Source organism: Sylvia atricapilla, chromosome 6 (assembly GCF_009819655.1).
Source record: "Sylvia atricapilla isolate bSylAtr1 chromosome 6, bSylAtr1.pri, whole genome shotgun sequence".
In the NCBI taxonomy this organism is placed as follows: Eukaryota; Metazoa; Chordata; class Aves; order Passeriformes; family Sylviidae; genus Sylvia; species Sylvia atricapilla.
In genome coordinates, this window is record NC_089145.1 from 7,935,546 (window position 1) to 7,951,684 (window position 16,139).

Consider the following 16,139-nt stretch of genomic DNA (forward strand, 5'->3'; position numbering starts at 1 on the left):
TGTATTCACACCACCTTCAAGGCAGGGAGAAAGGCAGAGTGAATTCATACCTTTTTCTCTTGGATGGAGCCATTTTTACCCAAGTCTGTGGTACCCAGGGAACAAGTGCATTTAAAAAAAGAAGTTGTAAAAACAATGAAGAATTGGAAGGAAAGTTCAGTCACTGAAATAGAAGCCAACCCACTGCGAAATGTCAGGGTTTATATCTTAGTTTTCTTCCAATAGCTGCTGCTTTTTTCTTGTAGCTTTTTCCCCCTTCTTCTTTAACAAATTCTCTTCTCTGCCTCACTTGAGCCCAGGGGTTCTCTCTGGGGTTTTACTAAGTGGTACTGGAGAGAAAAAATACTTGGGGGCATATTATATACACCTCCACACACCACACCTTCCCCCTGTATTTGCACACCGGTGGCTACAGTGGTCTAGACAGCTCTCTGGAGAGGGAGAATGGAGAAAATCCTCTCTCACTGTAGCTATTGGTGTGCAGGTAGAACTTTTTATCACAAGTCTGGAGAATTCTGATGCTCTGCAGTAGCATGCTGAGATCAGGCTCAGGTTAACAAAAGCAATGAAACCAGCACTTAACTTCCAAATGGATTTCCATGGAGACAGCTAGACAGTAATAGTGTTCGGACTTTTTTATTCAATAAAATTTTGAGTTATAAATATTCTCCATTTGCCTCCTATTTACAGTTGTAAAATATTTTAGGATAGCCGACCCGTCACCTGTCATTCAGCGTCTCTATAAATGTCGTGAAAACATCATTGTGAAATAAAAAGGTCTTATTTCCAGCCCACAAACCCTATTTCCATACACTCACAAAATCAAACCAGAGACAAAAAAAGGGGCAAGAAGGAACTGGGGGGAGGGGGAAGCGGGAGGATTACAGTACAGCAGGCGACAATGCAGTACTTGCTACACAGTAGCAAAAGAAATGGGTACAAAATTTAGTCTGCTATGATGACAAGTTCCTCAGGACATTTGTTATGGACCAGCGCTGTCCAGTGCACTTCTGAAGGACCAGTTGAAATCCAAATTCGTTTTCACTGTTCTCCTGCAATTCCAGGCAGCGCTTGGATTTTCGGTTCTGGATAGGACCTCCCTGTAAAAATATTGGGGGAGAAAAGAAAAAGAAGTGTTTGTGTTAAACACTGATCTTGTCACATTGCTGCTGTGGGGTAATACAAGTTATAGAACATTCCAGTGCCTGTCTACTGTGAAAAGCTTTCCAGTTATAGGCAAGAAAAGCGTTGGATTTGGAATGAAGGTTCCTTTGTCGCTGGCTGGGTTTAATTTCTGATGCAGTTTGCAATAGTCTCAATTGCCTGGTTTCCATTTCAGCAAATGGGATTTCTGGAATTGAGCTGTGTTTCTAGCCATACATTTTAACCATGAGCCAAAGCTTTCCTGTTAGCTTCAGTTCTCTGATTTTGTGGCTCTGCTGCACTTCTGAACACCAAAATAAGGGAAAAGACAACCAAGGTATGCAGTATAAAGGATAAAAAGTTTATTCCCTGAATACTGAAATGTCTTTTATAATCTTTTGTTGCTAATCTTCAGTATTGATTCTGTTCAATTCCCAGCTTAATGCTACCTTATTAAAGCCCTGCTTTCACTTTTGAGTTGCATCAAGCTTTAAGTCACTGCTACCACAGACAGCTATAGACCTCAGTTACAATTAAATTGTCATGCAGGTGACATAAATTACATTTTCCCCTCTTTAAATCTGTTTTCAGTTGGTTCTTTCCTCCTCTCTCCTATCTATGGAAGGCAACAGATAACTTGTGCACATCAGCGTCTGGGAGGTTTCTTCCAAGATACATGGAGATACACAGAGTAGAGTAATTGCACAGAAGTCTGAAAGTGGCTTTCTCTAAAGTACCTTGACCTTGTGTAGAGAATTACTGGCCTAATCCGCAAATCAAAGAATTAGATTAGTACACTTGAAGTATAGAGAGAGCAGAAGCATCTAAATTGCTTGTATGTACCACGGGAAAAAATAATTGCTATAAAAAACCCAAACCTCCAATTTCATACAAAAACCCCTCCACCTCACAGTTTTGTTCAAGTCTGTGTTACACCTTGCCTTATAATCTGGGATGGATTTCTGTTATAATCACAAGGATATTGGCACAAACCCCACAGAGCAGGCTGTTCCCCAGACAAGGGCAGCTTGTGCCATTCAGCACAGGCTCTGCTTCATTCCAACAGGTGGCTGAGGGTCCTCTCCTACCCCACCAGCAATGCTCAGCAAGAACTTTCTCTAAGACATGAATTCTAAAATAGTATTTTGGGCCTGGCTAATGAAGCACAGAATTATATTTGAAAGCTCCACACTTTAAAAACAGCTTTGGGTAGGAGGGACCATTTCTAGAATAATCCACAGAACTTCAAAACCTGTGGCTCCCATGAATCCTCCTGGTAGGTCTATGTGCAGCCTTGATACAATTTCCACTGATCACTTTGCTAGGCAGACAGGCTTGCAGAGGCATTTTAATACACCTCCATAATGAAATGCTGAGTGAACTGTATTTTCCCACTGCTGTACAACTGTTATTGACATTTCTATTAATAACAGTAGTTAAATTTGGCTGTCTGGTGGGAGCATAAACTCCAAACTATCCAAAAGCAATAACACTGCATGACATGCAAGAAATTTGAAGAAACTAGGATGAAAATTCTGTCAAAGCTATATTATATGCCATTTCTTCTCTTATCCTACACACTCACCCTACATCCCCACCCCACTATTCTCATTCCCCCACTCCCTCGGTTATTTGGCCTTCTGGAAATCATTGTATTGAGGTTGATTATTTTTATTTTCCTCCAAGTTAATTTCATGAGCTCTGAACTAGGTTATTCACTTACATAACTCTGAGGTAAATGGGTATTTTCTCATTGTGAAAGGAACAGTTATCTTATTTTCTTCTAGAACAACATGATATTTTTATTCCTGATGAAAGCTGTGGAGTGTGGTTTTCCACTGCATAGACTCCGCGTTGCACGGCTCCCAGGGTCAGCTTTCTTGGCTTAGGCTAGGAATTGGGAATTACACCTTACAAGTGTTTCTGCCTAAACCCAAAATGGAGATTAACTTCCTTGTTTTTTCAACTGATGCTGGAGGTGTTTTGTGTTGCTGTTAGTTAGGTAAACTAGTTTTGTATCTTTCATTTCTTGGTTGTCTCTCATCCGACTTTCAATGCTTGGGACACTCTCAGCTCAGATCCTGCACTGAAAGCTGAGGAAAGCTGTCCCACTTTTTGTTAGAAATCTAACTTGGTTGGGTGCATTACTTGCCTGATTTCTGGACACGGGATCTGACTCTGTGGATGGTACTCTTAGGCTTCTCCTGTCATTTCTAACTTACTTATTTTCATCATAAGGAGATAAAATGAAAATATATCATAAGGCAAAAGGAGAGGAACAGAATTCCCTCTCTCCATTTCTTTGTGGAGTATGGCACTGGCAACTCTGTCAGGTAAAGGAAGGCACAGTGTTTAAGACTTAAAGACTGCCATGCAGAGTTGGAATTTTTCTGCTTACTTCCCATTTGTTTCAGTGCTCAAGGGTTTCTTTCACTTGAATGGGCCCAAATGCCTTGTGGATCTGGGGGTGGAGGAAGGAGGATGTTCACAGTGGAGACAACACTCTTTCCTTTTTTCTAAATTTTGTGGAGCAGGCCTAGGTGTTACAGTAAATGTATTTGTGAGAAACACATTAATATAGGCAGCTACACAAACGAAGTGTACTCCTATGGCAAAGAAAACAAGCAAGCAACCAAAAAAGCATATATATATGAAGAGTCCCCTCACACTCCTTCACTCCTTCTGATGTGCCCTCATGTGAAATCTGGCTTTTATTTAACAGAAACAAGTGAACTGGGAGATAAAAAAGCCAAGGAAGCTCTTTTTGATGTGTGGAAAGTGCTCTGTGTTGGCTACTGAAAGCCACCCTGCAGAGTGCATTGGAGCTGCTGTATGGAATAGAAAAGAGACACCAAAGTTAAATAGTGGCTAATATGTGTGAATTCAGTGTTGTAGAGAGCACAGAAGCTTCTAGCAAGATGTGCTTTTTTCAACCACCAAAGAGAAACGGGAAGGCTCAAGGCCTTTAGGAGCTAAGCTGTTCTGTTTGTAAGAGATGTGAGGTCTGTGCAGAGCCACTGCTTCAGCCCTCAGAGAGTGTACACAGCTTTAGATGCTTTCAGCAGCCATATAAAGGACAGAACTGCTCTGAAGTAAGGGGAGGAAGGTTTGTATGGTGCTTACTTAAAAATTCCTGTTATTTTTTTTTCTACTTAGCTGTGTTCATTTCACTCTTTTATATGCCCAATACAAGCCTGGGACAGTGGGATTGTCCCGTCAGCTCTGGGTTAGTGACAGGACACCTAATGCAGGTTGCAAGGCCTGAACTAGTGAGCTGTGTAAGCATTAAAGAACTCGACCTGAGTAACTGCAGTGAAAAAACTGAGCAAGCAGGACTGAGGCATCAAAAGCTAACACTTTATTTTACTCCTCTAACTGGCTCAGCCTCCAAATTACAGCATTCCTGAATGGTTTTGGAAGTCTGTCATCATCCTTAGGAACCTTAGAGCCAAATGCAGGCAAAGGTGTCCCTTAAGTTAATTATTTTTTGCCTTATTTTTTTTTTAGCAAGCAGTAATCCAAACTTGTATAAAAACTCTCATAACTGAGTTTACTGCATGCTTGGCAAAATGGTTTATTGTGTTACTACGCTTCAAGCTCAGTGAAAGGTGAGTTGCCCATCTGGGTTCCTTTCCCCATTCTAGGCAAGATCTCTACTTTCCAATTTAACAGCAAAAATTGATAGCCTAGGGTAATCCCTTTAATCATGAGACATTAAACACAAGGCTGAAACAAGTTTCAAGAGGAATTCTGCACAATTGAACAGAATTAGGATTAAGATCACTGATGATGAGAGGCAGCTCAATGGGAGCAGAAGTCTCAAGAGGATAAATAAGCAGCCAGGTGAACTATGCTGTAAAAAAATAGACTAAATGTGTCAGCACTAACCAGTCTGACTGAAAACTGCATGGTTTTTGTGAAGCAAAATGAAGCAATTCCTGTGAGAAGCACAAATGTTTTCTGCTCCTGCTGGTATTCAGACACACAGAAAACTGATCCAGTGCTTTGTAAGTGTACTGTTAATGTTAACACCTGGTACAAAAGCTTTTCTTTTCCTTTAGAGTCACTGCACTTTCTGCATTTCTGCTGTATGTAAGGGGTTTCCTTCCCAGTCTTTCACTAAAGCAGAATTTATCCGATAATATGGCACTTAAACACCGTTTGATGTGCCTGCAAACCCCTGCAGTACCAAGTTGTGTAGAGTAACTAGTACAGTTTTTTCTGAACTGTTCTGTGGGATTTGTTTTTGGTTTACTGGGGGTGGTGGATGCACAGCTACCAGACCTGATCACTTTAAAAGACCTGATCACTTGTGGAGATGAGGGATGTTAAATGAGCACTGGAGGCTGTCAGCATTACTGAAAATCAGACTGACGGCTATTTTTAAGGAGTTACTCCAAAGTGAACACTTTTCCTTTCAGAGTTTAAACCTGCTTTTTGCTCATCACATTAAAGCTCATGTTATTCCACCTGAAAGAGAAAAAGCATGCTCTTAGCTGCTTGCCTAAACATGGCTATTTCAGAAAAGGGTCTCGAAAGGTTAATAAGTATATCCAGCCTCCTATCACATACACTGTATAGATGGTTGCATTCTCTGGTCTATTAATTTTCTATTTGGACCTCAATCAGTGACCTCAAATATTTACATGTTCGTTCTGCCTTTGAGGCAGAAACTCCCATCTTTGCTGTTGCTTTGATACATTTGAATGAAAGAATTATGGTGAGGTATATGAGACAGAGATAATTTCCACTCCAGACAGAACACTCAATCTCCTCGTGCATTTCCCCAGAACACTGGGGCAAATTTTCGGTGACTGTTAGTACACCAAATTTAATCCTAAAGAAAATTACTCGAATTTTATACAAGGCATTTTTTTTTCCTCTGTGTGACTCACTTTTGTATGGATGTTGAAGGAGTAAGAAAATGTTCACAGGAAGAAGGGAACAATTTATCCCATCCAGTAATTAATGCATTTTTAGAATTGCCTGCTTCTTGGGAATACTGGATGATGTTATTCAGTTTACATTTTCTGCTTTTTAGCTTAAAAAGGAGATATATATATATATATATATATATATATAATATAGAGTTAACTGATTAACTCCTCCATGAATCCAAAGAAGTATGAAAATTTTTCCAACTCTTTGTCTAACAGGTGTGCTGCAAAGCAAAGCAGGCTCTACAACACATCTTTTCCTGTTCAAATTTTTCATCAATTAATTTGTACCACTTCAATTGAAATATTCCTCACTGAAGTATACTGTTATCTGCTTTTACTCAAAGACATGCTTCCTAATATATTTTTATGAGTACTGTGACAATAAGGTGCATTTAACTGCTTTTATGTATATGAAGTATCATATACAGCAGGTTCGTATATTAAAAATATATTGTTATCTGTTCAGCTACTTATATCTTTACTTACAGGGTAGATAAGCAAATGAGAATTTTTATAAGACACACTCAAAATGTGAATTTGTTTTTCCAACAATAAACAAAACTGATTACTATGTACAATGGAAACTTAAGTAGTGCTATAATAGGGATCAGCCAAACCATTTCTTAAGGAAAAAGCAAATTTTTCTGCTCCTTCTGCACTCAGGTTGTGTTGTCACCCAAGCACTTACATCCACTTGCTGGTACTCAGTGTAAATACTGTGACACGTCCTCTGACAGTGGGATTAGACACATCATTCAACAGTTCCACCACTTTAATGTCTACATCACAATTTGTCTCGTTCCTCTCCCAAGACATCTGAGTGTTCTGGTTTTACATGATCATAAATGCTGAATTTTCATAATGCTGCACCAAATTTTTAATACTGCAGCTGTGACAAATCAAATGAAGCAGCCTCATCTGTATGTCCAGAGCAGGTTTCAGTAACTAGTGGTTTGTGCAATCATTTTCTGTTTTATTTACTCCAGATTGGATTGTCTGATTTGCTTACTCTCTCCAGGATGCAGAAATACATGATACTCTTAATTAAGGTATTAAAAGCAATTAAACCTGGTACAAAGAAATGCAGTTTCATACAGAGAATGTTACCAGAATAGAAAACAAATTACAGAGATACAGAAAAAAAAATCAGAAATGGAACATGTGGATATATATCTCTTACTAACATTTCTCCACATACATAAAAAATTTATCACAGATTTTTAACAGGTTTCATTCTTGTTAGTAGCAAGATTAAGAAAATAATAACTTGAAAATAATTAAATTCAAGCTTTCAATGAAATACCAAGAAGCTCCTTAGGATATGATAGCTGGAAATGTGTTTTACTACAGAGAATTGAGATAACACTAAGAAATTGGAAGGTTTGGAGTACAATACATTAGCCAGGCAAAGGTATTTTTCAGAAAGTAAACATGAATTATTACTGTATCAGCAGTGGCCAGGAAATCTACCTAACATGCTAGAAAAACATCTGCAGAAACAAGCATTGTTTATGGTAATAAAATAATTTTTGAAATTAATTATTAAACACCGTCTTGGGGCACAGGGGGTGGCTGTGGCAGAGCGGAAAGCTGATTGAAAAGGGAATCTTTTATGCATACATAGGCCTGATAATTATGGCTAAATGCAGAATTTACAGCTGAAGGCATTGTTTGGTTTTTATTTGGCAGCAAATCCAGGTGATGATGTGTTGTGATGATCTTCTGAGAGCCAGGCTGACCTAGCAGTCCTTTGTGGAAAAGGAACAGCTGGCTTGATCCTCTGCAGAGGATGGTGTGCTTGGGTTTTCTCACCACAGCTGTCCCGAGCAACCAGCAAGGGGACAGTCACTCAGAAATAAACTGCCTTTTTGGGGACTTAGCAGGAGAAAGCTGCAGAGATGCACGCCGGTGAGGGATGACTCACAGATCAATATTTCTGGTTTTATTTTCCTCACCACTAAAGGGGGATGATGGCCACACTTGTCTCTCATCTGCCTGCTGCCCTACTTGGCAGCATTCAGGAAGCTGCACATGCAGAACCCACCACATTCCACACTCACTGGCTACTCAGTGCTCTAATTTTGATACTCAAGCTCTAAATTAGAACTTAAGAGATGCGTTTTTAAACTGTCAGTTTACAGCAACAACTACAACCGCTATGTTTTATACTCCCTCTAGTAGGAGAAGAATTGGATATGGGTAAATCCTGTGTTTGAAACACCACTGGAGTCTTGTGTGAGACATGACCTATAGAAAATATCCAAATACAATGTTTTGTCCAGTGTTTTCTGCAGGGTAACTTTTCTCTAACTAAAACCCAGAATTTTTTACAATCCTCCTTTTCATTGATTGTGCCATGCAACAGCTGCCTGTATAGTGAAACAGTATCTTGATACAACCAAGAAAAAGACAGGAGTGCTGGAGACATTTGCTTTATTTGCATGTTTTAATAATGCATTTTTTTGAAAAGCTCAGAAAAGTTACCCTTTTCTCTTTCATTCTGAGATTACATATAAATGATTTCTGCAAACGACTCAGGCTTGATTCATCTGCTGTGATCTAGGCTTGCTTCAAGATGTTTAAAGTGTAAGTCAGAGAAAGGCAACAAAGATGTTTTGAAGTGCGATGGAATATTCAGATGGTGGGGAAATTACAAAATATAGTAACATGAAATAAAAACAGGACTTTGTTTAGTAGGGGAATGAAAATCAGTGCCTTTAGTGTTCTAAAGCATAAGTACTTGTGAATAGCTGTGAGACACTGGTAAAGTTTCTAAGGAAAAAAGGGTGTTAGATAAAGGATTTGCTACAACTATTGTGATTTATGAGAGTATAGGAAACCTGTTGAATTCCTTGTCTCAGACATCAATGTTCAGTGACTGACTGTATGTTTTTGATGGGCTGAGTTAATTTTAAGAGTGCTGATAATTCTTCTTAGGTATACTGAGATGATCATTCAGACAAATCAAGCCTCAATCTTCTTGAAGAGAGCACTTCTGTGGTCAAGAAGGAAATCCTTCTCCTGGACTTCCAGTGAACTGCTGGCTCACAACAGAGCTCATATCCATGAAACAGTAAGCACTGACCATTGCCTGGGGCAGTCTTCTGGATGAGGTAATTAATCTAGTTAATTAATTTTGTGCTCTGTGATGCAGAAAATTGCATATTCCTAGATTTTGCCTTCCTGTTTTAAGTAATATCATTGTGGTATATAGAATTACAGGAGTGTTTTGGAGGCGAAAGACCTTTTAGATCATTGAGTTCAACCGTCAATTCAACACTCTCAGTTCTGTAACCAAACCAAACCACGTCCCTAGGTGCCACTTCTACGTGTCTTTTAAGTATCTCCAGGAATAGAGACTCCACCACTTCTCCAGGTGGCCCATTCCCCTGCTTGACTACCCTTCCAGTGAACAAATTTTTCCTGATATCCACATCTACATCTCCCCTGGCACAGCTTGAGGCCATTTCCTCTCATCCTATGGCAGGGAAAAGAGACCAACACCCACCTGGCTACAGCCTTTCCCAGAGAGCAATAAGCTCCCCAGGAACCCCCTCTTCTCCCAGCTGAGCACCTCCCTCAGCTTTGTGCTCCAGACCCAGCAGCAGCTCTGCTGCCCTTCTCTGGACACACTCCAGCATCTCAATGTCTTGCTGACAGGGAGGGGTCCAAACCCACACACATCTTGCAGCTGTAGCTCGTGCCTAGGAGCACCTCACTGCCTTACTCTTTCTCTTCTTCTCTCTCTGGATGAAAATATTGCTGTAATGTAGCACAGATGGACAACTGATGTGAAGAACACAACCTCACACTGCTGTTCACCAGCCTTAGCATAGGTTATCCCTAGGTACTCTTCTCCAGCCAGATAAATGAGAAACTCCTTTCAGGACAACTAGGAAACCTAAGATTTTTATATTTTTCCCAGACATGCTAACAGATTTCCCAAGGTTTATGGGGTTTAGATGAGATTATTCATGAGAAATAACTCCCTTGGAAAACAAAAATACTGAATGACAATTTTATTTATTTTGTGTGTGTGTGTATGTTGTATTTAATTAATCTAAGTTTTCTAATCTGAATGCTCCATAAGAAGGAGGCTTAATGCATTTTAACCCAGAACCTGAACTACTTGCATTATCATTATATGCTTCTGATTAAACCAGTCTCTAGAGCCTAAGAAATAAATTGAGTGCCAAGTGAAGAAAATTAGGAAATGAATTTGCACCACTATTTCAATTGATCTGCATATTCTAACATGCGAATTTAGGCTGGGCTCTTTGGGACTCTGATCATAGTGTCTAGTTATTGAAAATGGCTTTTTCCCCACTAACCACACAAATCTGATTATAACTGATATTGGGGAAGGAATGTCCTTGCTGCTGCAGCACAAACCTGTGCAGTTTACTCAGACAGTAATGAAAATAATCTATTTTTTTTGTCTGATACACTCTTGTCACCACTCTTGGGTTCAGGACACCATGGTTGATGGCCTGATCATTTCACTGAATAACAAACACTCCTTTCCTGTCAATTTTTTCATCCTGATTTATTTTGACTTCCAAGGGAACATTTTTCTCATCTTATCTCAGACTGTAGACAATTACCTGGTAGCCAAATCTTTCTTACTTACTTACTGCTATTAATTCCATTGGGATTAAAGATGCAACTTTTACTCACTTGATAGGAACAGAGTTTTGTTTTCAGCTGGGAATTTAGAAATAATAACAGCAGAACTCCTTCCATCCCTCCCACAGCCAGGGAATGCAGAACCCAAGCAGAGACTGGCGTGGTACTGCAAAGGAGGAACCAAAAGCAGAGCTCAAATCCCCTGAAACTCAGGCCCTTCACTTGGTAAGTGCTGGTTCTCACTCAGTTTGGAGGCATTTTGGATTTGGCCATGGTTTTGCCTGGCTGACAGGACAATGCCAGGCAGTGCCTTGGCAGCAGCTGTCATGGCCATTGTTGGGTGCAGCCCATCCAGACAGCTGAAACGAGGAAAAATCATGTGCAACTCAAACAAGTAATTTCTTTGTAAATAAATGTGGCATTTAAAATTAGATGCTAAAATATGCAAATAGGGTATCTGTTTTGAAGGAAAAACATGGGTATGTGTTAACTTTCTTCTAAATTAATTCAGCACAAGTGTCTTTGGAGTTTAAATGTAGTTCTCAGGAGAGTAAATACTGCATAATGTGATATGCTAGAAAAGATTTGAAATGCACCCACTAAAAGCTCTTTTTACTGCTGTATTTCACACAAACTTTCTAGCTGGCAAGTTCTACACCAATTTGCAAAGATTAAAACTTGCTACTAGAAAATTACTCCAAACAGAGAACTGAACTGATACAATGAAATTTTGGTTACCACTAGCTACAGCAATAATTAACAAGTAAATTTAACATCAGTTAGCAATAATTGCCAAGCAAATCTAACATCAGTTGTTAAAACACCATACTTTATAGTAATATTTCTTTTCCATATTTTTACGCATGTTTTTTGCATATACATTTTCATATTTAAGTTGCAGTCAAGTATCCAAAATGGAGAAAGCCTGTATGCTTTCAGATTTTTGTACTTCTCAATATCACTCTGCATAAACGGTACTAAAATGTTTATAGGCTTATAGTAAGATGTAGTTCATGGTGACTAAAAAAGAAACCTTTTAATACACCTTCTTTTAATTAATATTGTCATATTAAAGTATGACAAGAATGTTACGTTACACATGTCTTAGGAACAAATTTACTAGAGCAAAATGAAGATTTTTGAAGATTCTCATTTTCTCATGTCTGAGAAGAACAATGGGTCAGCTTCCTCGTCCTCCAGCTATAACACTTTGTGCTGTTATCCACTAAGTTCTGGGGTAATGTTTGATCAAAAAATGGGCAAAGAATATCTAAATATAGAAATGCTGCTAATGTACTGGACCCCTACACCAACACTCGGCCCTCTGGGGTTTGTGGAAGTGCTCTTTTATGTCTGAGGTTCAAAGCTCCACACATGGCAACACTGGTTATTTAAAAATCAGATTACCTCACTAAAAATACAGGGCTTAACCTAGTCTATTGGCTCATTTAATTGAGTAATTAGGTTCTGTTTTTCTTTATATTTCTCCTGCAGGTTTAAAGTCTGTATCTCTTTTAACAGGATCACCATCCCTTTCTGTTCTGAGCTGCCAGGCAAACAGCACTGCCTAATTACACAGTTCTGTAGCAGTACAGCATGTCTTACACTACAGAGACATCCTGAGAGTATTTGCATCCTTTGTGGTGAGAAATACCACATAAATCCAAATCCTTGATAGATCAATGATGCTGCTTTGCCAGCCTGTGGCCCTCATAACCGGGGAATCTGATGAAGTGGATGGGGCCACTGCTCCCTCAGGCACACACAGCTCTGCTGAGATGAATCCCTCTTGTAGGCTGATGTCCTTGGCTAATGGATGGGACGAAAACAGGAGTGGACACCGGAATTAGGCTGCTGTGTAATGGTGTTGGGCTCTGCTTCTGCACTCTGTGTGCTCAGCAAGGGGGCATCTGAAATGAGCACAGAGATTCTCTGCTTGTTTCCCAGCCCAGCAGGTTAATCCTGCCATGCAGCTGCATTCCCACGCTGCTCTGGGATGTGGTGGTGGGCAACATAGCACTGCACAGCCTTTATTATCATGAGATAAAGGTGGGTAAGAGTAATTGAGAGGCCAAAGTCTGCAGGAGGAATGAGATGCAAATTCAGTAATTTTAAAGTCTATTTTTTCTTTATACAGCTAAGCAGAAGATCTCCTTATCTATTACCTAATACCTATTCAAATAAGATATAAATCATCATATTTATCTAAGGAATACCTGTAACAACTCAGTAATTAATGTGCTTGTCTGTCTTCCCTTTTCCTTCTCACGCACTTCCTGCTATGACATTTAGGAAATACATTCTGTAACTACAGCTGTCAGCAACAAATTTTATTTACAGTTTCTGGCCATAGCATAAACCATTCCCTCCAAACATTTATGAATGGGAAGACATCCTGTGGAAACCCTCAGCAGTGACCAGAGTCACAATTCTCCACACCATGCACAAGCAATGTTATCAGAAGACATGGGAACAGGACAGTGCACATCTTGTCCTCAAATGAAGGATGTGGTGAGTGTCCAACCCTATATACGCAGATTTTTCCTACCTTTCTATGGCAACCACACTGGAAGCTGAATTACTTAAATTAACTAAGTATGAAACAGCTGTAAATGATTAATCCCAAGTTTTTAGCTCAGCTGGTGTCCTTTCTTTTGCCTCTTTTCTTCCCAGAGCTCTCTCCTGCTGCATTTCTCACAACAGCAAGAAGTGAGAGCATGGCTCATCTGGTTAGAATGGAAGAGTCATGTCCCTGTCCAACTAAACAGAAAAAGGAAGACAGTTCAAGATAAAGAGTAATTACAGAAAAACTTCCTCCTTTTGCCTTTGCTATGGCCTCTGGGGGTGCCCTAACGAGGTAAGTGAACTTTCTAACTGCTCTGCTGCCACCCAGGTGCGGTCCACAGAGACAAATTTCACTTGTAGGGCAGGCAACAGACTCTGCATCAGCAATAAATCTGAGAAATCAGACTGGAGACTGAGAGACTTCTTAAAATCTCCCAAATTTTGGGATTTGCTCTCTGAAAAACCTGATTGCAGCACTGAGAATGTACTGGTTCTCCAGAACATCAACCAACCCAATCGTATCAGAGAACTGGGCTGGCACAAGCAGTTTCTACCAACAAATGTCCCGAGCACCTCTCCAGGTGCTCTGGCCTTCCTTTCCCACAGCTCATAGCTCCTTCTCTGCCACCCACCAGAGCCACGTGCAGCTCCACCACTGCAGCAGCCCCAGCAGGTTCACTGAGCACAGGGACAGTGACAAAAGCTGCTGAGCTGGTGCTCTGTGCCAGCACTCTGTGCCACAGGAGCTGCTGCTGCCACCAGAGTCTGCAGCTGCTCCTCGCCAAAACAGCCCACAGCCTGGGGTTTTGCTTTCCTCATGCTTCAGGATGCAGCTTCCTTGGGACCATGTTCCACATCATATTTTTACTTAAATTCCAGCCTTTTTACTACTATGTAATTCTCTGCCTTGTCTAATTTCTGATCCCTACTGGCTTTTTGCTACAAGCCCAAACTTTGTTCTGATTAAACGAAAAAGTGGTGAGACAGACTGAACTAGGTGAGCTGTCAAACAGCTAGAAGACATTCTAGCACAAAAGTATTTCCAAAACAAACATTTCCCTAAGAGAGGATGTGACTAACAGCCTGAACAATCAAATTCTCGAACACCCCCCAGCTGATGGGAGTCTTTTCTGGGCTAATTTACATAATTTGACATAATTACTGTTATAAACACTCGAAGAAGCTTTGGAAGCAAGAATGCCACCAAAGCCTACATTTTATTGGGTCTCGTTGCATTTGGCAGCTGTACAAAACTGTGGAGCAGGGAAATGTGCTCAGATAGAGCCTGATTATACAAGCACATATTACAAGCTTTGAATGCCCAATTTCAGGTTTCTGTACAGGACAAAGATACCAGAGGTAGTGATTCCCTCCAAGTACCTGCCCATCAAATCTGTCCACAACGTAACAGTGGACATCTGGCTGCCTGACTCCAGTTGCCTGCAACTGAAGAGAGAGAGCCAAGGAATTTAAAGTTTTAAAACCAAAGCAAAAGATAAATTAAAATAAGAAATCAATTTGATATATATGCACAAATATATGTATGTGTGTATACTTGCACTTCTATCTAAAAGATGTGGCTTAATAATTAACGAAATAATTCTTTAATAGAGCTAATAGAAGCAAGAAGTCCCCTAACTGAGGACAACCTCATCTTCTACTTTTGTCATGTGGGATTCACTCATCATTACACAGTACAAAGGAAGAGGAAAACATCACCTGAAGGATTTTTTTATTAAAAAAAGCCATGCAGTTTTTGTTGTGACAGGCAGAAGAATTTATAAAAGAAAGGCCTCATAAAATCTGGCCTGCTTGATTAAATTAATAGCTAGCTTGTCTTTTCTTCTAAGTGTAGTTAAGCAATTTGCAAGTTTCTATGCCAAAACAACCTTGGTATGAAAGGTTTATTAATACAACCTATTCTGGGGTTGAAAAATAAGTGCGTCTGTGTAAACAATAAGATCTGTTCCATGAGAACCCATAAAGGAAAAACGTCAACAACCTGAATCTTCGCACCTACACACAAATCACCTGCTGACCGAAAAATGAAGTGGTAAGAAAACGACCAGCCAGTGGGTGCTGCACACGAGGTCCGTGAAAACTGTATAAATAATGTGAGTAAAGAACTGGCTTTTTCTGCATGAAAATAACGGGGTCTCGGCTGACTTATTACAGTATCTGATGACAGATGGCGGGAGGCCACAGCCGAGCCTGCCCGGGAAAGGACTGCACAAACACGGGAATAACCGGGCGGCCGAGCGGGGAGAGCACAGCAACACAGAAACAAGCACGGAAACAAACACAGCTCCCGGGAAGGGCTGAAACGGACTGAAAACGGACTGAAAAAGGCACTGCTGCCACGGAGAGGCGGGGAGCCAGCGGTCTCCAGAACCTGGGGAGTGTACGGTCAAGAGAACTGATGTGGGAGACACACGGGACACATTTATCTCTGCGGCGTAGGAAACAACGTGAGAGCAATGGACAAAATGCCTTTTCTACGGAAAGGTGGGACGAGGTCGGGGCAGGTTTTTGTGGGCAGCGCCCACAAGGGAAGATATGTTAGCCACAAAACCTCCACATGATCTTTTATTAGAGATTAGTTTTAAAAATTACAATTTGCTGAAGGGACCACAGCTGCTGCGGCAACCGGCCCCCGCGGGCTCCACAGACCTCTCGGTCACATCTCCTGTGACTAAAGCTCTACCCACGAACGACGGAAAAGTTACTTCTAATTCCGTTCTTCACGTTGAAGAGACTATTAAAAATGTTACAGGCACTTTGAAGCCCTGCGAAGAGCCGGCCGCAGGGGGAACAGAACGAGAAGCCGAGAGACGGCATTTGTGTGCCTGTGCCCACGGCAAATGG

The 16,139-nt window shown here is 40.6% G+C and overlaps 1 protein-coding gene across 2 annotated transcripts in view; it reads right to left on the bottom strand.

Annotated features, from left to right (window-relative positions):
- Positions 1 to 910: 910 nt before the first annotated feature.
- Positions 911 to 16,139, bottom strand: part of GALNT18 (polypeptide N-acetylgalactosaminyltransferase 18) — a 214,084-nt gene continuing 198,855 nt past the window's right edge. For both annotated transcript variants that reach the window (XM_066320557.1, XM_066320558.1), the window contains one exon: positions 911 to 1,100. In XM_066320557.1, coding sequence (XP_066176654.1) covers positions 954 to 1,100 — 147 coding nt within the window. In that variant the 3' untranslated portion in view covers positions 911 to 953. The remainder of the gene's footprint in view (positions 1,101 to 16,139) is intronic.